Source organism: Natator depressus, chromosome 12, assembly GCF_965152275.1.
Source record: "Natator depressus isolate rNatDep1 chromosome 12, rNatDep2.hap1, whole genome shotgun sequence".
In the NCBI taxonomy this organism is placed as follows: Eukaryota; Metazoa; Chordata; order Testudines; family Cheloniidae; genus Natator; species Natator depressus.
Window position 1 is genome coordinate 7,849,562 of NC_134245.1, and position 23,727 is coordinate 7,873,288.

The 23,727-nt window shown below is 49.1% G+C and overlaps 1 protein-coding gene across 1 annotated transcript; it reads right to left on the reverse strand.

The window, feature by feature from the left end:
- Positions 1-4,020: 4,020 nt before the first annotated feature.
- LOC141996781 (uncharacterized) lies at positions 4,021-21,938 on the reverse strand. Its single transcript, XM_074969077.1, has 5 exons — positions 21,808-21,938; positions 15,563-15,895; positions 11,899-12,231; positions 4,567-4,680; positions 4,021-4,138 (listed from the first exon to the last, which is right to left on the reverse strand). The coding sequence occupies exons 1-5, from the start codon at positions 21,866-21,868 to the stop codon at positions 4,116-4,118; spliced, it is 864 nt and encodes a 287-aa protein (XP_074825178.1). The 5' UTR covers positions 21,869-21,938; the 3' UTR covers positions 4,021-4,115.
- Positions 21,939-23,727: the final 1,789 nt, after the last annotated feature.

Here is a 23,727-nt window from a genome sequence, read left to right on the forward strand (position 1 = left end):
AAACAATAAAATCTATTCAGAACTGGAACAGATTTTGGTTCTAGCTCTTGTGCTAGGTGTCAACCTGTAAAGGCTAAGAGCTGCTGGCTGCAGTTCAACATCTTAGCTAAGATGGTATAAAATAAGAGACAATGGCTTTCCTAGATGCTGTCCTCCCCATCTCAACACATGGCAGCAAGAGCATGTGAAAGACAAAGGACCATCACTGAAGTGTGTCTGGGGGGGAGGGAGTGGAAGGTCTTTTTTTATACCCTCCCCCTCTCTGCGAGGATTACCTCCACCTCTTGCTGGGGTGCAGACAATCCATCTGTGGTTTATGGGAGATTTGAAGCATCTTCCAGGTGAACTGTAAATCTTTTGTTCACACTGTCTTTGTACATGAGGGATGACATGCAAATCTTTTGTTTACAGTCCCCACTCCCCACTGCTAGCAAATGGTTGCTTCAATAGGTAATAGTTTTCTAACACCCGTGGTCAGTCCTTTGTTGACACTGGGGAGCTAGTCTGTGGGCATTCTCCAGAATTACAACATGTTTCAGTAACCAACAGAACAAAAGTTGTATAATGCCATATACATTGTTGATACACACATCTTAACAGGACAATGATGCTCAGCAGATTATGAGTTTTCAACTGATACCTCACAAGGCCTACTTTGTACAAAATCTATCATAACCCTATAAAAGTGGTGAACATGGGGTACAGGGTCTCACACGCAAGCAGTGCTGTTTGGTATCTTATAAATATAGCAATTACACCTATTATCTTCCTCTGAAAGGAGGCAAGCAGATCTCCTTGGCCGACCTGTCTGTGCTGGGAAATATAGTGAAGGCAGGAAATTGCACAGCCTGGAAATACCCTGGTCAGAGGGGAGAAGGCTGCAGTCTCCACCCAAGAGGTGACAGCTGGGGAACAGGTGCCCTTGCTGGGCCACTGAAGTCTAGGTGCAGTTGCCTGAACTGTGCCTGTGCAGATGTTTTTGTTCTCAGGAGTAAAGTAACCCCAGGCTGAATCCCACTCTCTCCTCACTTCCCCATCCGTGCTGTGTCTTGCTAATTCTTCTCTTTGGGGCATTTTTGCAGGCTGATTCTCTCTTCTGCATCTTGGTTTCCTGTTGTCTTTTACAGCATCCTGTGTCTCTCTGCAGGGCTGTATACTGAGAAAAATTGAACCCAGATCATGGGGAAGAGCAAAAACTTTTGTTGCTCAACTTCTACCGCTTCCTTTCTTCTCGGGGGAATCCTGCATGAATCCAGCCTTGCCAAAGCTTAATGGTATCAAGCCATCCCTGCGCAGGGCCCTCATTCTCTCCCCCCACATTACGAGTAACCCCATTCAACTTGTGTCCCAGGGCATGTGGGGAAATAGCCCCCCAGATGGTAACGATGACACTTAAACTACAAACCGCTTAGGGTGCGGGGAGAGGGGGGATCTGAATGCTAAAGAAGAGCAAAATGATGCACAGCCCTAGTTCAGGGTTTCGAAAGTCTCATCAGTTTACGGTCTGTTTTGTAAACTCAGAGTTGGCTGGGCTCTTTCTCCCATTTTATCTGGCACCTTAGAGACTAACACATTTATTTGGGCATAAGCTTTCATGGTCTAAAACCCACTTCATCAGATGCATGGAGGGAAAAATACAGAGGCAGGTATAAATACACAGCACATGAAAAGATGGGAGTTGCCTTACCAAGTGTGTGGGGGGGGGGAGGGTCAGTGCTAACAAGTCAATTCAGTTGAGGTGGAAGTGGGCTATTCTCAACAGTTGACAAGAAGGGAGGAAAATTACTTTTGTAGTGCTAATGAGTTCAATGCAATCAAGGTGGCCCATTTCAAACAGTTGACAAGAAGGGGTGAGTATCAGCAGGGGGAAATTAGTTTTGTAGTGACCCCCATCCAATCCCAGTCTTTATTCAGGCCTAATTTGATGGTGTCCAGTTTGCAAATTAATTTCAGTTCTGCACCTTTCTCGTTGGACTCTGTTTTTGAAGTTTTTTTTGTTGAAGAATGGCCACTTTTAAGTCTGTTATTGAGTGTCCAGGGAGATTGAAGTGTTCTCCTCCTGGTTTATGAATGTTATAATTCTTGATGTCAGATTTGTGTCCATTTATTCTTTTGCATAGAGACTGTCCAGTTTGGCCAATGTACATGGCAGAGGGGTGTAGTTGCTGGTGACTATTTGCTTCAGGTTCGGGGGCTGTGAGGACTGGTTTGTCTCCCAAGGTCTGTGAGAGTTAGGGATCGTCCTTCAGGATAGGTTTAGGAAAGAGTTTGCTCTGTTTAACAGGAACAGCGCCGCACACCCATTGGTAGATGAGCAATGCCCCTGGAATGCAAGGGGGTCAAACTTGGGAAGGGAGAAAAATAGTGGTTATATTATCAAGTGATAAGTGGCCTCAGGCTAACCCAGGACTCTTGTTACCCCATGGCCTGATGTATCTAAATGCTATGAGACGGTCCCTGGATTATGCAGTGCTCAGGTGTAGCAGGTTGGTAATCCCTCAGCTGCTTCATTCATGTTTTACTGAATTCAGGGTGAAGGGGGGAATGGTGTGATGCTTTTTTAGTGGAAATGTAGAGGCTGGAGCACAGTTCTGCAGCAAGGTGAGGGCAGGGGCTGGAGTCTGTGAATATAGAAACACTGAATACACAGGGACCCGGTCATAGCCATGGTAACCTTGAAGGGAGGGGTGTTGAGAGAGGTGGGTTGTTTGTTTGTTTTTTGGTCTGGGGAGGGATTGAAATTAATGGGAGCAGGATCTGGCCCAATATTTGTACTGAGTACAAGTCAATACAATCCTTGTGCCATGGGACCTGCCATCTGTGAAGCCACTTGCCACTGTTCAAAGAGTGACCCAGCAGAAATATTTCTGGTTAGGATGCAGAAAGAAGAGGATGATGAATAATGCAAACAAAATTATAATGCTTTTATATGCATCCATGGTGCAGCCTCATCTGGAATATCATTTTCAGTCTGTCACCTGCTCTCAAAAACGATATTGGGGGGGAGTTCAGAGAACAGCGGTGAGGGAGATCCAGGTCACTGAAAAACTCTACTAGGAGGAGAAGTTGAAAAGACTGAGATTGTTTTCCTTTGAAAGGTGATTGAATAGGAGGGGACATGTAAAATACTAACTGGTCTAGTGAAGGTAGATTGGAAACTTCTATTCTCCCTGTCATGCAACATGAGAACAAGAGGAAATTCAACTAAATTAGAAGGTGGGAAATTCAAACTGATAAAAGGAAATACTATAACAAAATGAGTGATTAAACTGTGGAACTCACTGCCACAAGAAATCAGTGCAGGCAAGAGCATAGAAAGATTCAAAAAAGGATTGCATATTTATAGGGACATCAAGAATAGCCAGAGTTATCAGAATTTTATTAAAACACGTTGGAAGTTCATAGCCTTAGGCCTCGGGTGTAAGACAATCTAACTATTAGAGCAGCATGTGTAAAACAATTAACAAAACCTGTTGTAAAATCATGGTCCTTTTATACAGGCTTCAGTCCTGCAAACCAGTTAAGCACATGCTTAAGGTACACTAATAAATAGTTGACTTCAGCAAGGGGGCCATCTGAACCCATGGAACAGCAGTTCCCAGCGAATGTGTTTCCATTTCCTCTTTGACGGACAAGGAGCTGAACCAATTATAGGGAAGAGTTTTTCGCCCTTGTTCTGAGCATCTTCACTTCAAGGGTTCCATGAGCCTCTAAAGCAGGGGCGGGCAAACCTTTTGGCCCGAGGGCCACATTTGGGTGGGGAAATTGTATGCAGGGCCATGAATGGTGAGGTGCAGGAGGGAGTGCAGGGTGTGGGAGGGGGTGCAGTGTGCAGGAAGGGGGTGCAGGGTGCCGCAGGGGGCTCAGGCCATCAGCAATCACCGGGTTCTACTGCCTCACAGAGGGGTGTCAGAGAGGAGTCTTTTTATTCTGAACCCCTGTGAACTCCCTTTCCAGTTATCCAGCATCCCTTCCCCTCCCTTCCATGCAGTTCAAGGTTTATTTGCAGGTGCAGAATCTGGCAGGCTGGTTGGTCAACACGGTGTTTGGGGGAATGACTGGGTAACCGGTGTCTGAGAGCTCCATCTCCAGGTGTACGCTGCAACAGCTGATCATCATATTGTCTGGCTGACAGCAGCTGTGGAAAAATGAGACTCGGTAAGTTAGAACCTAAAGAATACTCCTGCAGTACGTGCATCACATTAGGCCAAGTGGTGGCACTAGCCAGCCAGAAATAAACATGGCCCGTTGGACAGACGCAGCGATAGGGAAAGATCGTCGGTGCTGTGAAAGGGAGATCTGCGAGCTAAAGGCCTTCAGGAACATTCACAAGAAGGAGACCTAAACTCTGTGCTTCTAATTCTGAGAGACACAGATTTAACGTTAGGCACAAACTAGAACAGACAGGCTGAGAAAACAGTCCCAGCCAGGTCTGAAACAGCTTTTAGATTTCAACACAGTGGGACTGGGAAGATGTCCAGAAGGGAAAGGCAGAAGGACCTCGTGTCTAACTCAAGCTCTGTGGCTGACTCTGCACAGTGACTGCGTTGAAGACATTTCACTCACCCCTCTTTTCTGAAATCGCACACTCTGTAACAATAATCACAGCCAAGGTTATAACAAGGGCCCCGAGAACCATCCGGATGATGAGAACAACGTGGGAGGCATTGCTCCTTTTATCTGAAATCAAGAAAAACCTGTCAATGTGGGATGCAGGGACTGAGAGAGGGACAGATTTGCCTCTAAAGGAGGGATAGAGTCGGATGGATAAATAGAGACAGCAGGGACAGTTTAAAGATGAAAAACTCTCTCTCTTCCCCCGCCCACTTAATTTCCCATCCCCCTTCTGTGTCACAGCCAGTTTGCTTGGCCTCCCTTTTTGCCAGCAGGTTCCTCTTCATATGCCAGCTGCTGGGACCTGTGGGGTCGTCGGGAGGGGTTCAGCCCTCCGCCTAGGGGAACCTTTCCATGAGACCAGCCAGCATGCTGACTCTGCCGCAGGAGTAGGAAATCCCTGGCAGAGCAAGACACTAGAGACCTGGCCAGAGCCCTTACCAAGAGCAACGCTCCCCTGGCTGACCCCATCTATGGTTTCCACCCTAGACTCACAAAAACTCTACCAATTCCCCTGATCCCAAGGGGAAATGGCTTCATTAACTCTGCACCTGCCAATCCAAAGGATAAACATGACTCCATACCTAGGCTAGGGGGATGGATCTGTCACTGGGCAGGGACTGGCTCAGTAGGGGAGGAGAGAAACCAGAAACCCTACAAGGTTTATATCTCTTAACAGAACAATAGAATAACAGGGGGATTCTGAATGTACACATTATCTAAAGCTCCTTGCCAGTGGTCGCCATTACAAAATCAGCATTTACCCCAGTCAGCACACAGCAGTGCTGAGATGCCACTCTGCTTCCTGATGCTTGGAACTGGCACCAGATTGCAGCACTAACTAGACCCTTCACCTCCTCCACAAAACAGTAATTCTGTTGACAACTGCTGAACGTGTGTCTTTACACAAGCATCAGGTTCAGCTGTGGGCGTCGGTTAAATGCATTAAAAAAACCCCACTCTAAAAGCTCCACTGTGCACACACTTCCCCCTCTTGGGAGAGGATGAGCGAGACTGGACCACACCAGGCAGATGCTCTGCACATTGCTTGATCCATGGCTGGAAGCTGATCAAGCCCCGATTTTTTTTAGAGGTATTTACGCATGGCAGTGAGAGTGGAGCAAAGTCTACGTGACGTAGCAGCCCACATTCCATTTTCAAAAGTGACTTAGTGCCCCGTTCTCTTCCAGTGAGAGAGGCTCCTAAGTCACTTAGGCCTTCCAGTGCTGAGTGTAGCAATGCCTCAATACCTTCGCAAATCTGGGCCTCAGATACTGGGATGATAAGGGCAGTAAAAGAACCTATGTAGAGAAGAGGAACAGATTCTCAGGTGCACCGAGGGTTGCTCCAGATGCCTTTATGCCCTGCCCTGCCCAGTCTTTGGGGGGCTGTCATAAAGAAGCTTAGTCCTGGGCATAACTTAGAGCAGCTTAAAGGAATCCTTGCCAGTGTCTGTCTCTGGGTCTCTCAGGCAGGGCTTAATTTGTCATGAAAGAGGTGCCAGGGCTCAAGCAATTCTTTTGTTTTTACATTCATAACTGATGCAGCAAGCCCAGGAGTGCCGGGGCTATGGATTTCCAAGCCTGGCAAGCCCTGGCACAGATTAAGCACTGCTCTCAGCACTGCTTTCCCTGCTCCTGCTCCATCTCTCTGTAGGAAACTGATAGTATCTGGATCTCATAGTAGGAAACACGTAGGGGACTGCTGACACTTACTGATGGTCACCTGCGCTCCGGCTCCTGACAGACAGGTTCCTTGCTGTGTTCCCCACCTCACAGACGTAGGTTCCTGTATTAGATGAATTCTCATTCTTCAAAGTGAGCGAGGCAAACCCATTGTCCAAATGCAGGGTTGTGATTACATCGCTCTCATTCACCAGCTCTTTCTTTAGTCCCTCGGTCCCATAGTTATACCATCGCACACGCATGGTGCTGTGGTTGACTGTCTTGAATGTACATGGTAAGTTCTGAGCCTTCTAAATCACTGAAACTGGCCGGGGCTGCTGAGGGTGGTTCTTTGGTTGTAGGCATGGAGACTTCTCAGGTACTAGTATTGTCCCCTCAGTCCCAGCACCTCCCTCTAGTCTCTCTGAGGTTCCCCCTTAGAGGTCGGTCGTGACTCTGAGTCTGAGAGATGGGGGATGATGAACTCGCAGATTCTGAACCCCCTGCGGGGGGATATACCCAGACACTATGGGTAGGTTTCTGGATGAGACTAAGGAGAAACGTGGAGTAGAGGTGGCAGATTGGTTTCCTGACCTTAATCCGTTTTTGTTGTCTGCTCAGTATAGGATGAGATGTGTCCCTGTATCTGAGTTTGACAGATGGAAGCAGTGTAGATTGAAAAAACTGATGACCAAAGTGCATGTCTCTTTCACCAATGGAAATGTTGGGAATTAAAGTATATAGGAGAATTTGGTGGTTTTGTTTGAGGTTGGGGGCGGAGGGGGTGTTTTGTCTTTTTCTTGCTTTTTCTGATGAGTACTGGTCTGATGGATAATTTTATATGGGGCTCTCTGAATGTGAATGGGTGCAGAGACATTTTTAAAAATGTATGGCTCTTTGAATACCTATCCCAGAAAAAGGGGGGACGTTTCATTTTTTCAAGAGACTCACACAGATGCGGCAACCAAACCGATGTCTTGCTGCTTGGAGAGAGGAGGTTTTTCGGATTCATGGTTCCAGAAACACCGGGGTTGCCATTCTGTTTGCGGATATGGCGAAACCTCATTCGATGGCTGTGCAGGAAGTTGTTCCAGGCTGTTTGTTGATGGTTTGAGCTATTTTAGAGCAATCTCGTCTTTTTTTGATTAATGTCTATTCTCCAACTGTAGGAAAAGACCGGGTGTATTTTTTTTCCAGAGCTTGGATGCTCTTTTGACAAATTGTTTGACAAGTGATATTTTAATTTTTGAGGGGGGGGGGGTTGATTTTAATTTTACTCTTAATTCCTACCTAATCTCTCATTATCTGGAACCACATCCACTGAGTGCTCAGGGATTCTCTATGGCCTGTTTGGACCGTTTTTCTGTTTTTACTCATCACTTGTCTCATTTGCTGGCTAGTTGTATTGTCCCTACTGGGATTTCAGATCATGGTTTGGTCTTATTTATGTTGCCTCTTCCTTCTGTGCCAGACCACTGTCCATACTTACATTTTAACACTCGCCTTTTACAAGATGTGCACTTTTAGCAGCCTGGGTTGCCTCAAAGAATGTTTTCCCTCCTTGTGGCAATGGCGGGAGGTGGGTAAAGTTAATATTTCAATGTTTTTGTCAGCAAAACATGAAGCAGACCTCCCTGGACCTTTGCCGGAGTATGGAGAAGTTAGAGTTGGGGATCATGGAACTGGAAAAAGCCTTTCATGGCAGTAATGACGCTGGGTTGCACGAAAGCTTGAAATATGAAAACCAGCGCTTGTGGGACCTGTTTGATAGCAAAGTTCAGGGTGCACTGGTAAGGAGCCCGATATCAGGGCCTTTCCAAATGGATGCACCTACTCGGTTTTTCTTCAGCCTGGAAAAGGAACATGTGGAGCAGAAGATGACTGGCCACCTCAAGACGTCAACGGGCAGAGAGCTTTCAGATCCTGCAGAGATTAGGAACTTTGCTGTGAATTTTTTTCCTCAGACCTGTATGCAGGAGAGCCAGTGTCCATCTGAGACTTGATGGTTCCTCAAGGCTCTACCTAGGGTCTCAACGTTGGATGTGAACAGACTTGAGCACAACCTGACACTCTCACAATTGACTTCTGCCCTAAATGGCTTTGTTCCAGGGAAGGCATCTGGTATTGATGGTTTGCTTGTTGAGTTTTTTAAGGCCTTTTGGACCCTTCTTGGGCCTGACTTACTCCAGGTGTTTCAGGAGAGCATCAAAGAGAAGATTCTGCCACTCAGTTCTCATCGAGTGGTTCTTACCCTGTTGCCTAAGAAGGGGGACCTTGGAGAGATGGAATAACTGTGGACCTGTATGGTCTAAGCAAAGCAGGGACAAACTTTTTTCAAAGGCCTTGACAAATAATAGAAAACTGTGATTGGTTCGGTCATGCAACCTTATCAGATATCTTGCATTGCCAGCAGGTCCATTTTTGATAAACTTTTCCTATTGCCGGATGTAATTTCAGCCTCAAAAATGTATGATTTGCACATTGGGTTGATTTCCCTTGGTCAAGAGAAGGCTTTTGATCATGTAGATCGTGGATATTTGTTTCATATCCTTTGTGCTTTTGGTTTTGGGCCCACGTCTGTCTCCTGCATTAAGGTACAGTAGAACCTCAGAATTATGAACACCTGAGTTATGAACTGACTGGTCAATCACATACCTCCTTTGGAACCGAAAGTACATGATCAGGCAGCTAATTTTAGCTGGGTCTCATGGATATCTTGGCTGCCAAGCTCAGTTTTCATTCTGTTCGCTGGGTTTCTCCGTTTTTATCAGAGGTGGAATCTGCCCTTCCTAGGGGTGGTATTGCCCATCTGTTAGGTGCCTCCTTGAGCGAGCCATTCCTGATTATACTAGTGTTTCTATACTCTGCTTATAGGATAGTGCGAGTATTTCAACCATTCTTTAGCCAGATTTTACCAGTGGAAACCGAAGTACCTCCAGGGCTAGTTGGCAGCTGAGCAGGAGTTTTGAGGATCATAGTGGCACCTAACCGATGGACTAGGGCCTAAACCCCTTTGTGGATGTAGTCTTTTATCTCTCTGTCTCACTTCCCAATCTACTGTTAGTACGTCTGCCCATTTCTCCCACCCTTTGTCTGTTGTCCTGTCTATTTAGATTGTAAATTCTTTGGCACGGGGACTCTCACTATGCACAGCAGAGCTGATGGCAAATTTTCTAGCAAAACTTAGATTTGTTGGGAAAAGCCAAGGCGCACTGAAGCAAAAGGTTTCACTGAATCTATTACAAATTCAACTAAATGTTCACTGTGCTCTGTGTGCACCCCCATGCCTATTACCTCCCACCCCACCCCGTCCCGATTTTTCACACTTGCTATCTGGTCACTCTACATCAACTGGCTCTTTGATCTAGACAGTTACAGAGGTGGCTTTGCTGGAAATGTTGGTCTGCTAAATGGAGAGCAGGGGCTCCATGTGTCCCCCACTATTCCCCTTTGCGTTTTCTGATTTTCCCCAATATCAATAGAGTTCTGCCCACTGATGCCTACAATAGTTCCTGAAATTTTGGAATTGATTGCATGTCCTGTGCAAAAGTTGTTGCATTACAGACAAAGAGAGAGATGCCATCAACTTGAGTGAAGGTCTCACAGGATCAGCCAGATAGGAACCTCCCCCCACACCCCATCTCAAAACAGTTTTTGAATATTGGGACTTGACCCTGCATTCCTTGTGTTGGGTCTGTTGTGACCGAGATGTGGGGTTTTCAAATAAGTTTCCACTGTGCTTTTCCTCTTCACTTGGAAGACGGGAAGGATCCTTTACCTCTAGAACCAGCTTGGTGAACGGCCATCAAGAGTTACAGCAAAACCTCTCTCTGTACGTCTTGCCATGCCCACACATTGCAGGTGCCCCCTAGGCATAGAATCCTAGAGCCACAGAGTTAGATGGAACCGCAAGGGTCAGCTAGTCTCCCCCTGCCAAGATGCAGGATTTGTTGTATCTAAACCAGGGGGTCTCAAACTTCATTGCACCACGACCCCCTTCTGACAACAAAAATTACTAGACAACCCCAGGAGGGGGGACCAAAGCCTGAGCCTGCCTGAGCCCCACTGGCCTGGGCGGGTGGGGGGCAAAGCCAAAGTCCAAGGGCTTCAGCCCCAGGCAGAGGGCACATAACCTGAGCCCCACTGCCCAGGGCTGAAGGAAACATTGTTCCCCCTTAATACCATCACCAAACAAGGACATTCTACTAGAGCAGTAGATTGCACCAGGGAGCGCGCTGTCCAAATGCCCTGAGAGAACATGTCTGAATACAGAAATAAAACCTTTTCTGACTGCACACCAGTTGCTACCTACCACACTACACTGGAACCCGTACGGGGTATCAACAAACAACTATAACCCACACTCAATGGGGACCACATCCTGAAAGAAGTCTTTCCTGAACCCCCACTTCTGACCTTCAAAGAACCCCCAGCCTCTACAAGGGCATAATCAGAAGCAAGCTCCCCACAGATCAGGACACCCCAACTCAAAGCAGCACCAGATCCTGCCAGAACAACAGATGCAAAATCTGCAGACATATCTCCACTGCTACAATGATCAACACCCCCCACAACACACCTTTCAAGATCCACAGATCCTACGCAAGCCTATCACAACCTGTGGGGTACCTCATCCCGCGCACTAAATGCCCCAATAACAACTATGTGGGTGAAAGCAGACAATCACTATGTTGTTGAATGAACTCACACAGGAAAGTGAAACAAGACAAAACCACCCTGTCTCCTGTGGGGAACACTTCTCACAGGTCAGATACAGAGTGGTCTTCATCCTCAAAGGAAGCTTGCACAACACTTTCAAAAGACGAGCCTGGGAGCTTAAATTCATAACTCTGCTAGACAGTAAAAATCATGGACTGAACAGACACTGGATTTATGGCTTATTACAACAATCTGTAACCCCGTAACCCCTCTTTTTGTCCTATGACCCCAGAAATGTTAACGGGCCACCCTGCCTTGAATGGTCCCTTGAAATATGTGTTAACTACTTCTGCTAAACCGGCCGTTCTACCTTCTATTTACCTGGGACACTCTGAGTGAGGCACATCTCTGCTGAAAACACTGCATCGGCACAGCTGCACCACTGTCTACACAGGAGGTTCAGTCGGTGTAACTAACTACATCGCTCAGGGGTGTGGATTTTTCACACCCCTGAGCAACATAGTTATGGCAACATAGGTCTGAGTGTAGACCAGACCTACATTTCCAAGAGCTGAAGACGAGCTCTGTGTAAACTCGAAACCTTGTCTCTCTCACCGACAGAAGTTGGTCCGATTAGAAGATATTCCCTCACCCACCTTGTCTCTCAAGTTGCATGTAAGGCCTCACAGGCGTAGCCCATTAGAAACCTCCCCTCATACCCCATCTCAAAACAGTTTATGAATATATGGGGCTTGACCCTGCGTTCCTTGTGCAGACAAAACCCCCACAGAAATCAGTGGAATGCAGGATTAGGACCATTGTACGTACCACAGAATGTCCCCCAGTTTTGCCCACTACTCTGCCCTTTTCACCACCTGCCCCAGCTCTCTGGGACAAGGCCAGTGTCCTGAGCGCCCCCAGAAGGGTTTTGTGGAACAGAGAAGGAAATGCTGGTATTTACCATCGATGGTCACTTGGGTTCCTTTCCCAGGAAATGTCCCATGTTTGCTCCCAACCCCACACACGTAGGTTCCAGAATCTGTGACGTCGGCTTTCTTCACAGTGAGGGAAAGAGATCGCTTTTCTTTATCTGCTGATAATATGATTCGATCTGTTCCATGGCATACCTCTTCTGTTACATTGTTTCTGGTTTTATTCCATACAGCAAACCACTTGGCTGAATTATTGTCTGTGGTGAATGTACACTCGATGGTGAACTCTGACCCTTCCATTGCACGGATACAAGGGGGCGTCTGATACACCCCAAGGACAACAGCAGTATTTTCTGCAGCTCCTGAAACACAAAGTTCAGTGTCACTAGATGAAGTTATTGCAACCGAAGGAAGAATTAAATCAAACAAAATTGTTTGGAAATGATCCACTGCAAAATGTTTCCATTTCTCTATAAGGAAACCAAGTGCACGAGCATGAACTCTCTACTGAAGGCCATGGCATGAAGTTCAGAGCGGTGAGTGGGGAGGGCTCAGACTGGGCAGTTTGCACAGGCCTGCCCTACTGGCACTGTTAGCTGGCCTGCCCCTCTCGCTACAGCCTGCCGTACGGGCTCCATGGGGCCATCGAGAGAGCACTGGGTGGCTCCTAGGGATCTAGAGAGAAGCCCAGACGCAGAGAATTGGGCCTGCAGGCCCCAGGGTGGAATGTCTGCTCCAGGGTGGAGGCAAATCTCAACAACAATGGGCCAAACAAAGACTTGGGGAGAAGGGTTCAAAGAAGGGAGATAGAGATGGGAGACAGGAGACAAAAGGAAGGTGGAGGGGGAGAAGACTGAGGGAAAGAGAGAGCTGGGAGTGGAGAAGAGCAGATGGGAGAGAAAAAAGAGAATGTGTGCAAAGCAGGGGAGAGGGGTAGAAAGATGGAGGGGGCCTAAGGAAAGGGGAAGTAAAATAGACAAAGAGAAAGGAAATGAGGTGAGGAAGGAAGTATGAGATGGAAGGAAAGGACAGTTCATGTTATTATTTATTCCCATTGCACCTAGAGTCCTCAACCACCAGTAGAGCCCCACTGTTTTAGGCCCTGTATGTACATACTGTAAGAGACCGTCCCTGCCCTGAGGAACTCACTGTCTAAACAAAGAGTGGGAGAAGAAAGACACAAGGGGGGAGTCTACATAGTCTCTATGCACCGAGGCACCGCCAGCCTGTTCCTGGTGTGGGGGCTTTGGTGGACTAGACAGAAAATTGAGGGGGCTGTGCCCCCCCCTTGCCACAAGGCCCCACCTCTCTCGATGCCCTGCTAAACTGGCTGTTTATTTCTCCTCTTTCTGACTGGGAGATCAATCATTCTGGGTGTCAATATGTTACACTCCTACCCCACCCAGTCCCGATTGTTCACACTTGCTATCTGGTCACTCTACATCAACTGGCTCTTTGATCTAGACAGTTACAGAGGTGGCTTTGCTGGAAATGTTGGTCTGCTAAATGGAGAGCAGGGGCTCCATGTGTCCCCCACTATTCCCCTTTGCGTTTTCTGATTTTCCCCAATATCAATAGAGTTCTGCCCACTGATACCTACAATAGTTCCTGAAATTTTGGAATTGATTGCATGTCCTGTGCAAAAGTTGTTGCATTACAGACAAAGAGAGAGATGCCATCAACTTGAGTGAAGGTCTCACAGGATCAGCCAGATAGGAACCTCCCCCCACACCCCATCTCAAAACAGTTTTTGAATATTGGGACTTGACCCTGCATTCCTTGTGTTGGGTCTGTTGTGACCGAGATGTGGGGTTTTCAAATAAGTTTCCACTGTGCTTTTCCTCTTCACTTGGAAGACGGGAAGGATCCTTTACCTCTAGAACCAGCTTGGTGAACGGCCATCAAGAGTTACAGCAAAACCTCTCTCTGTACGTCTTGCCATGCCCACACATTGCAGGTGCCCCCTAGGCATAGAATCCTAGAGCCACAGAGTTAGATGGAACCGCAAGGGTCAGCTAGTCTCCCCCTGCCAAGATGCAGGATTTGTTGTATCTAAATCAGGGGGTCTCAAACTTCATTGCACCACGACCCCCTTCTGACAACAAAAATTACTAGACAACCCCAGGAGGGGGGACCAAAGCCTGAGCCTGCCTGAGCCCCACTGGCCTGGGCGGGTGGGGGGCAAAGCCAAAGTCCAAGGGCTTCAGCCCCAGGCAGAGGGCACATAACCTGAGCCCCACTGCCCAGCGCTGAAGGAAACATTGTTCCCCCTTAATACCATCACCAAACAAGGACATTCTACTAGAGCAGAGATTGTACCAGGGAGCGCGCTGTCCAAATGCCCTGAGAGAACATGTCTGAATACAGAAATAAAACCTTTTCTGACTGCACACCAGTTGCTACCTACCACACTACACTGGAACCCGTACGGGGTATCAACAAACAACTATAACCCACACTCAATGGGGACCACATCCTGAAAGAAGTCTTTCCTGAACCCTCACTTCTGGCCTTCAAAGAACCCCCAGCCTCTACAAGGGCATAATCAGAAGCAAGCTCCCCACAGATCAGGACACCCCAACTCAAAGCAGCACCAGATCCTGCCAGAACAACAGATGCAAAATCTGCAGACGTATCTCCACTGCTACAATGATCAACACCCCCCACAACACACCTTTCAAGATCCACAGATCCTACGCAAGCCTATCACAACCTGTGGGGTACCTCATCCCACGCACTAAATGCCCCAATAACAACTATGTGGGTGAAAGCAGACAATCACACAGGAAAATGATACAAGACAAAACCACCCTGTCTCCTGTGGGGAACACTTCTCACAGGTCAGATACAGAGTGGTCTTCATCCTCAAAGGAAGCTTGCACAACACTTTCAAAAGACGAGCCTGGGAGCTTAAATTCATAACTCTGCTAGACAGTAAAAATCATGGACTGAACAGACACTGGATTTATGGCTTATTACAAGAATCTGTAACCCCCAACCCCTCTTTTTGTCCTATGACTGCAGAAGTGTTAACGGGCCACCCTGCCTTGAATGGTCCCTTGAAATATGTGTTAACTAGTTCTGCTAAACTGGCCGTTCTACCTTCTATTTACCTGGGACACTCTGAGTGAGGGCACATCTTTGCTGAAAACACTGCATCGGCACAGCTGCACCACTGTTTACACAGGAGGTTCGGTCAGTGTAACTAACTACATCTCTCAGGGGTGTGGATTTTTCACACCCCTGAGCAACATAGTTATGGCAACATAGGTCTGAGTGTAGACCAGACCTACATTTCCAAGAGCTGAAGACGAGCTCTGTGTAAACTCGAAAGCTTGTCTCTCTCACCGACAGAAGTTGGTCTGATTAGAAGATATTCCCTCACCCACCTTGTCTCTCAAGTTACGTGTAAGGCCTCACAGGCTTAGCCAATTAGAAACCTCCCCTCATACCCCATCTCAAAACAGTTTTTGAATATATGGGGCTTGACCTGCGTTCCTTGTGCAGACAAAACCCCCACAGAAATCAGTGGAATGCAGGATTAGGACCATTGTACGTACCACAGAATGTCCCCCAGTTTTGCCCACTGCTCTGCCCTTTTCACCACCTGCCCCAGCTCTCTGGGACAAGGCCAGTGTCCTGAGCTCCCGCAGAAGGGTTTTGTGGAACAGAGAAGGAAATGCTGGTATTTACCATCGATGGTCACTTGGGTTCCATTCCCAGGAGATGTCCCATGTTTGCTCCCAACCCCACACACGTAGGTTCCAGAATCTGTGACGTCGGCTTTCTTCACAGTGAGGGAAAGAGATCGCTTTTCTTTATCTGCTGATAATATGATTCGATCTGTTCCATTGTACACCTTTTCTGTTACATTGTTTCTGGTTTTATTCCATTCAGCAAACCACTTGGCTGAATTATTGTCTGTGGTGAATGTACACTCGATGGTGAACTCTGACCCTTCCATTGCACGGATACAAGGGGGTGTCTGATACACCCCAAGGACAACAGCAGTATTTTCTGCAGCTCCTGAAACACAAAGTTCAGTGTCACTAGATTAAATTATTGCAACCGAAGGAAGAATTAAATCAAACAAAATTGTTTGGAAATGATCCACTGCAAAATGTTTCCATTTCTCTATAAGGAAACCAAGTGCACGAGCATGGACTCTCTACTGAAGGCCATGGCATGAAGTTCAGAGCGGTGAGTGGGGAGGGCTCAGACTGGGCAGTTTGCACAGGCCTGCCCTACTGGCACTGTTAGCCGGCCTGCCCCTCTTGCTACAGCCTGCCGTACGGGCTCCATGGGGCCATCGAGAGAGCACTGGGTGGCTCCTAGGGATCTAGAGAGAAGCCCAGATGCAGAGAATTGGGCCTGCAGGCCCCAGGGTGGAGTGTCTGCTCCAGGGAGGCAAATCTCAACAACAATGGGCCAAACAAAGACTTGGGGGTGAGAGTTCAAAGAAGGGAGATAGAGATGGGAGACAGGAGACAAAAGGAAGGTGGAGGGGGGAGAAGACTGAGGGAAAGAGAGAGCTGGGAGTGGAGAAGAGCAGATGGGAGAGAAAAAAGAGAATGTGTGCAAAGCAGGGGAGAGGGATAGAAAGATGGAGGGGGCCTAAGGAAAGGGGAAGTAAAATAGACAAAGAGAAAGGAATTGTGGTGAGGAAGGAAGTATGAGATGGAAGGAAAGGACAGTTCATGTTATTATTTATTCCCATTGCACCTAGAGTCCTCAACCACCAGTAGAGCCCCACTGTTGTAGGCCCTGTACGTACGTACTGTAAGAGACCGTCCCTGCCCTGAGGAGCTCACTGTCTAAACAAAGAGTGGGAGAAGAAAGACACAAGGGGGTAGTCTACATAGTCCCTATGCACTAGGGCACCGCCAGCCTGTTCCTGGTGTGGGGGCTGTGGATGACCAGACAGAAAATTGGGGAGCTGTGCCCCCCCTTGCCACAAGGACCCATCCCTCTCGATGGCCCTGCCTCCTGGCCAGGTCAGAGGCAAGGATCGGGCAGTGCGGGGCGCTGGCTGTTCACAGTCAGTAAGAGCTGCCCAGGTGGGGGGGATCTGACTCCAGGGCCAGCAGAGTCCTTGGGGAGCAGCGATTGTGGGGCCGCGGCCCAGGAGTCTGGGCTGGAGCAGGTCAGTCTGGTCTGCTGAGGGGAGCCCTGAACCCTCCACCTGCCCTGGGCAGTGCCCCCTGGTGAGTGAGGACACGGGGCGGGGGCTGCTTTCAGGCCCCCCGGTCCCTCACTCAGGCTTACTTCTCTGCTGCTGCTGGAGCTGGGTGCCTGGCCAGCAGCCACTGCTCTCCCCACTCTGCCTTCAGAGCTGGGCAGCTGGAGAGCAGCAGAAGCTACTGGGGAACTAAGGCAAATTTTGGGGATGGCTACAGCCCCTGAAAGCCTGCCCCAGTGCTGCCCCGCCTATGCACTAAACCATACCGCCTCCTCCTAATTATTATTATTTATTATTAAGAAGTACTGCTAATGAGCACAGCACTCTGCAGAACAAAGAGCAGGACGATGAGTGGTATCATCTGCAAACTTTATAAGTGTACCCTCGATGCCATTATTTAAATCATTTAAGAACATATTGAATATCACTGGACCCAGAATTGATCCCTGTGGGACCTGTAACAGGGTTGAGACTCGCCGGTGTGGCACCTCCTTCTGGTCGTTCGGGAATTGCCTCATCCAGCAGTCGACACGCCTCCTGGTGGCCGGTGTCTCACTTACCAGGCCCCTGTGTCCCTTCTGGACCCTGGTGCCCCTTACCCTGGGGTTCTGCATGCCCCGATAGTCCCCACGCTCTGGGTCTTCCCTCCCAGGGGAACCCCCAACCCACTACGCCCCTGTTGCCTCAGTGGTTACTGCCAGTCATCATCTAGCCCCCGCTCACTAGGGCAAACTGCAGTCTGTCATGGCCACTCATCATTGGCAAGGGGGTTGGACCAGCTGCCTCTGCCTAACCCTGGGCTGCACCCCCGAGCCCCAGTACCTGCAGTACTTGACCTCTGTCAAGGCCTCAGCCTGGGGAGTTGCCAGGCTGGAGATCCCCAGCTCCTCCTGCCTTTCCCCAGCCCTGCTCTGCATCAAGGATCCTATTCCCAGGCAGCTAAGTCCTCCTCTCTCTAAGGCTGGAGAGAAACTCTGACCCAGCTCCTCCCTTAACCTAGGTAGGGTGACCAGAAGTCCCGATTCTACAGGGACAGTCCCGATATTCAGGGCTTTTTCTTATATGGGTGCCTATTATCCCCTACCCCCGTCCTGATTTTTCACACTTGCTGTCTGGTCAACCTATAACAGGGCTAGGTGTGGCCTGATTGGGTGTGTCCCCAGTTGTGGCTGCTTCCCCAATCAGCCTAGCCTCTTTCCACCAGAGTGGGGTAACTGCCCTGCTACAGACCCCACTCGATATGCCCTTGCACCATGACTATGAACCACTGATAATAACTACTCTCTGGGAATGCTTTTCCAATTAGTTATGCGCCCGCCTTATAGTAGCTTCATCTAGGTTGTATTTCCCTAGTTTGTTTATGAGAGAGTCATGGGAGACGATATCAAAAGCCTTACTAAAGTCCAGATATACCACATCTATTGCTTCTCCCCATTCACAAGGCTTGCTAACCTGTCAAAGAAAGCTATTAGGTGGGTTTGACATGATTTGTTCTTGACAAATCCATGCTGACTGTTACTTATCATCTTATTATCTTCTAGGTATTTGCAAATTGATTGCTTAATTATTTGCTCCATTATCTTTCTGGGTACTGAAGTTAAGCTGATTGGCCTGTAATTCCCCAAGTTGTCCTTATTTCCCTTTTTATAGAATGGCACTATATTTGCTCTCTTCCAGTCCTCTGGAATCTCTCCCGTCTTCCATGACATCTCAAAGATAATCGCTAATGGCTCAGATACCTCCTGAGTCAGCTCCTTGAGTATTCTGGGATGTATTTCATCAGGCCCTGGTGACCTGAAGACATCTAACTTGTCTTAGTAATTTTTAACTTGTTCTGTCCCTATTTTAGCCTTAGATCCTACTTCATGTTCACTGGCATTCACTATGTTAGACGTCCAATCACTACTAACCTTTTTGGTGAAAACTGAAACAAAAAGGTTGTTTAGCACTTCTGCCATTTCCACACTTTCTGTTACTGTTCTCCCCACCCCTCCTTCTCCCCCATTGAGTAATGGGCCTGCCCTGCCCTTGGTCTTCTTGCTTCTAATGTGATTTAGCTCAAAGAAGTTCTGGGCTTGATGCAGGAATTACGAAGTGAGATTCTATGACCTGTGTTATGCAGGAGGTCAGTGTAGATCATAGAATCATAGAATATCAGGGTTGGAAGGGACCCCAGAAGGTCATCTAGTCCAACCCCCTGCTCGAAGCAGGACCAATTCCCAGTTAAGTCATCCCAGATGTTCATAATGGTCCCTCCCTGACCTTAAAAATCTATGAAACTATGAAAGCCTGAAACACAGGCCATTATTCTGCTGCACCTTGTGCAGTCAGTTCTACTGTGCAAAGTGTGTGTAAAATACAGCAATTCTGCTTTGTTTCCTTTGCACAGGTGCAAATGATGACACAAGATGCAGGCTTAGACGCGGGGTGGGGGAGGGAGGGGCGGTGTCAGGTTCACAGTGTCTGCCCAAAGAAGCACAGGCCTGATTGAGATCTTAACACCAATTGTACCCCAGGTCATGTCTACACAGCACACCAAGCCCGGGCTCTGACTCAGGTTTAAGCCCAAGCCCTTCTTCCATCCCCACAGAAATATGTCTGACTCTGGCTCACAGACCCTGCTAGGGGGTGAGTCAGAGCCTGAGTCCCACTGTGACACAGGTCAAAGCCCAGGAGTGTTGCAGTCTGGATGCAGCTGAAGGCTGGGTCACCAGACTCTGGTCTGGAGGATCCACCAACACTATCCCACAATCCCATGGGGTGTGCTTCTCAGCCCTTCCATCCCCAAACTTCCCTTTTGCTTCCAGGGAACCAGAAGCAACCTCCTGGTCCAAATGCAGCTGCCTGGCGTTTAACCCTTCATTTCTACCTGGACTGCTCACCTGGAGACACAATCAACCCCAATGTGCATTGGCTATGGCCAGTACTAAGGAGCACCACATCAAGCTCGCTGCTGGCTGGCCAAAGGAACAGAGCCCGATTCTGGTTCACTTCTGGTGCAAGGTGAGCAAGAGGTTCGACGTCAGCAAGAGCGCGAGAAACGATGGTGTCTACAAAACCGTGAGCAGCTGACAGCACTGGGCCGCAGAACCATGCGGAGAGCGAACCAAGAGGCTCAAGACAGACTACTGCAAAGTCAAGGATTCTAACTGCACCTCCGGGGACGCCCCACCTCCCTGCTTCTCTTACGAGGAATTTGACCAGATGGTGGGAACCGTAGCGAGTGCAGAGCTCACCCCCCTGCACGATGATCTGCAGAGTGGGGACTGGCACTCCCCGCATCAGGAGGAGACCCAGCTACTGGGTGAAGGGCAAGAGGTGACCCTGGGGGTGAGGCCGGTACCGGAAAGAGGCGATGCTGCCAGAGAGCTACAGCACCTCCTGGGTCCATACTCGGAGGGGCTGCCTGGGGACGGCCGTGGGGAGCAGGGCACTGCAGGTCCCGCATCACAGCAAGCGCCAGAACTGGAGCCGGCGCCTGGGACATTTCTGCCGCCGTGTCTGCTGAGGGCCCGTGGAGCGGCAGCAGGGCCTCGCTGCTGGCCTGTCTGAGAGGAACGGGGGGAGTGAGGGAGGTTTGTTACAGGTCAATGCACTGTGTCTGTGATATAAAGTGGTCCCAAGCAGGGCGGTACTGAGGCCAGGGAGCCTGTCGTGGGATCCTTAGGGCAGTGGGCCCCAAACTGTACAGGAATGTTCGGCGGGAGGGGCTAGGTGGGGCCAAGGCCAGCCCCCATGGGGGTCAGGGAGGGGGCGCTCCCCAACCACAGCTAGGGCCCTGGCTGCGGCCCCACTCCTGGCCCCAGGGGCAGGTCCACTCTGAGCCTCATCCCCAGCCGCAGTCCCGGCTTCAGCCCCCAACTCCCAGCCCTGCAGCCTGGGCCACAACCATGACTCCACTCCCAGCCCCAGCCCCAGCTGCAGCTCCGACCCCGGCCTCGGCTCCTGGCCCCGATTGCAGCTCAGCTCTCCGCTCCCAGCTGCGGCTCCCAACCACGATTCCCGGAGAGGACCCAGACACATTCTATCATGGGTATGGGGGGTGCAATGGAAAAAGTTTGGGGACCCTGCCTTAGGGTGCTGGCAGGGGAAGTGGGATGGGAACCCTGGAGTTAGCTGCAAAAGGGGACTGGGGCAAGGTGGAATCGTTCACAATGGGGCTCCTCAGCACGAGCAGGGGTGGCAGAATCTAGGGTGATCATAAAACAGCTTCTTTACCAGCTTTTCTGACACAGCGGCCACTGATTTGCGTCCACAGACGTCAGTGGAGTTCTGCCAGCCGGGAATTCAGATCAGTACGTTGTTTTTTAAGCTATGACCTGGTCTGTGCGAGAAAAGCTTTGCGACTCTAACTATACCGGCAAACCCTCCTCGAGGAGACACGGCTTATGGCAGGGGGGGAAGTGCTCTTGCTAAGTCCAGCTCCCACCAGTTCCTTCATCAAAATAAGCTACACTGGGAACAGCACTTTCCGGCTGGTATCACATCTACACTGGGGCTTTTGCTGATACAGAGCATCTTCATAAAAATCACACCTCTCATTGACAGTGCTGTCCTGGCAAGAGTTTCTAGTGTAGACCTGGCATAAGAAGAAAATGCTGTCAATTGATTTTTTTAATGGTGATGCTCAGACCAAAACCAATACCACAGTCGTTACCTCTCTACGCCCTTTAATGCCACAGAAATATTTGTTACAGTTCATCCCTCCTTCCCCTCCAAACACTCGCTCCTCTGAAAGCGTCAAACCCCACAAACTCACCCATCCTCAGAGACAGGAAAAGTGGCCAAAGCAGAGAGAGCCTTTCCAGCTGGGCTCTCATGTTCCTTAGAGAACCTTTCCCTGGGCAGCACTGTCAGGGTCCCTAATTGAGGAGGTGTCAGATCTGCTGCTAAAACAGCCGGTGCTCTTATTTCTTGCAGCTCATTGTCTGAGTTAACACCAGAGCCGTTGTTGCACTCTTTCTCCCCGTCCCCTTTCCGCGCTGGCTCTTGGGAACTCTCCTCTGCTCTATGGTATTTTTTTCTGCTGATTCTTTGTTCCACGTGTGAGTTTCCTGCCAGTATCCCCTGCCCACTTCCCTATTCTGTCACACTGAACGTTCTCAATCACACGGTGAATTTAAAAATATTGCAGTTGAATAAATTTTTTAAACTTCCTTTCTTCTCTAGAAAGCTCTTTACTAACCCAAAAAGAAAAGGAGTACTTGTGGCACCTTAGAGACTAACCAATTTATTTGAGCATAAGCTTTCGTGAGCTACAGCTCACTTCATCGGATGCATCTAACCCAGTCTTCCCAAAGTTTGAAAGTATCAGACCAGCAATGCCCGTGGCCCTGAATCTCCCTCTGCAAGGTCTGAGTAATTTCTATTCCAGTTGTATCCTCTCAGACGGGGCGTGGATCGGGGTCCCGAATAAAAAATATACCATTTAAAATACAGGTGTCATTCCCAAAGAGTGGTGCAGAGGGGCTGTAGTACAAAGAACGAGCAAAATGGAGGGGCAGGTTTAACTTTGCTTTTGAAAATCTCATCAGGTTCTATTCCCTTCTGCAAAACTAAACCCCAAACCCAGCCATGGGTCACACCTGAATCCTATCTTATCTGAGCCCCCAAAGATCATGAAGGGTTTGGGTGGGCAGTTCTGCTGTTGGCCCATCAGTCCCTCAGACTGACATGCTGCCTGCATATGGAAGGCCTTGGTAGCTGCGGTATTAAATCCATGATTAAGAATGGAAATCCCTGATGCCTAATACATGCCACCACGTCCAGGAGATGGCAGACCCAGGTGCACAGATGTGAGGTCCCTTCATACAAAATGATGCAACTTAACTCTGCATAGGAAATGACACAGACCTGGCAATCTAAGTTTAAAATGAAGAGTATGTTTTACTTAACAAGAAGAGCAGCATCCACTGGTAAATAAGCAATGCCCCAGTGGAGGGTAAGCAAAGCAAGGGGTCACAGCTGTGAAGGGAAGAGGAGAGCAGCTGTACCTGACGTGACAGGGAATGTCCCTGGTGATAGAGTTTGGGAAGAAGGCAGCACCGTTGGCCATGTGTGTGTAGATGTGAGCAATGCAACAGGTGTCAGCTGTCACGACGGAGGCCATGAAGTATGCCACACCTGTCAAGAGGAAGGCAGTGCAGATGGGCAAAAGGAAATCTCACGTTACTTCAGACAGACTAAGGCGAGATCTACACTAGGGGCTGTCTTCCGTGTCTAGGCCTGTGGTTGTGCAATCACCCCCCATTGTCGCCCAGAACCAAGTGTCTGCAGGGAACAGAGAGCGAGGGAGCTAGGCCACCTGAGGGGTGTGGTGTACATGCCTCCGGCTGTGGCCTGGCCCCGTCCCCATGCCAACTGGCAGCATGGACGGGAGGTGTGGGGGCGGGAAGGGAGTATACCAGATCTCGCGTTTCAATCGTCCTCCACCGCCAGCCCCACAATGCACTGAATCCTTTTCTGCCTGGTCCTTACCCAATCTATAAAGGGCCGCGTCCCCCGTTTTCACCCGTAGGCATGAACTGTGCTGATCACATCAGCTTTCCGCTGCACTCTTTTGATCAGTACAGGTGAACCTGGATCTCCAAGAGCAGCCACCTGGCTCACCGACCACACGTGGGTGTTGCTGATCAGTGTGCGGTCGGAGTACACCATCCTCCCCGACGTTGCCCGGAGC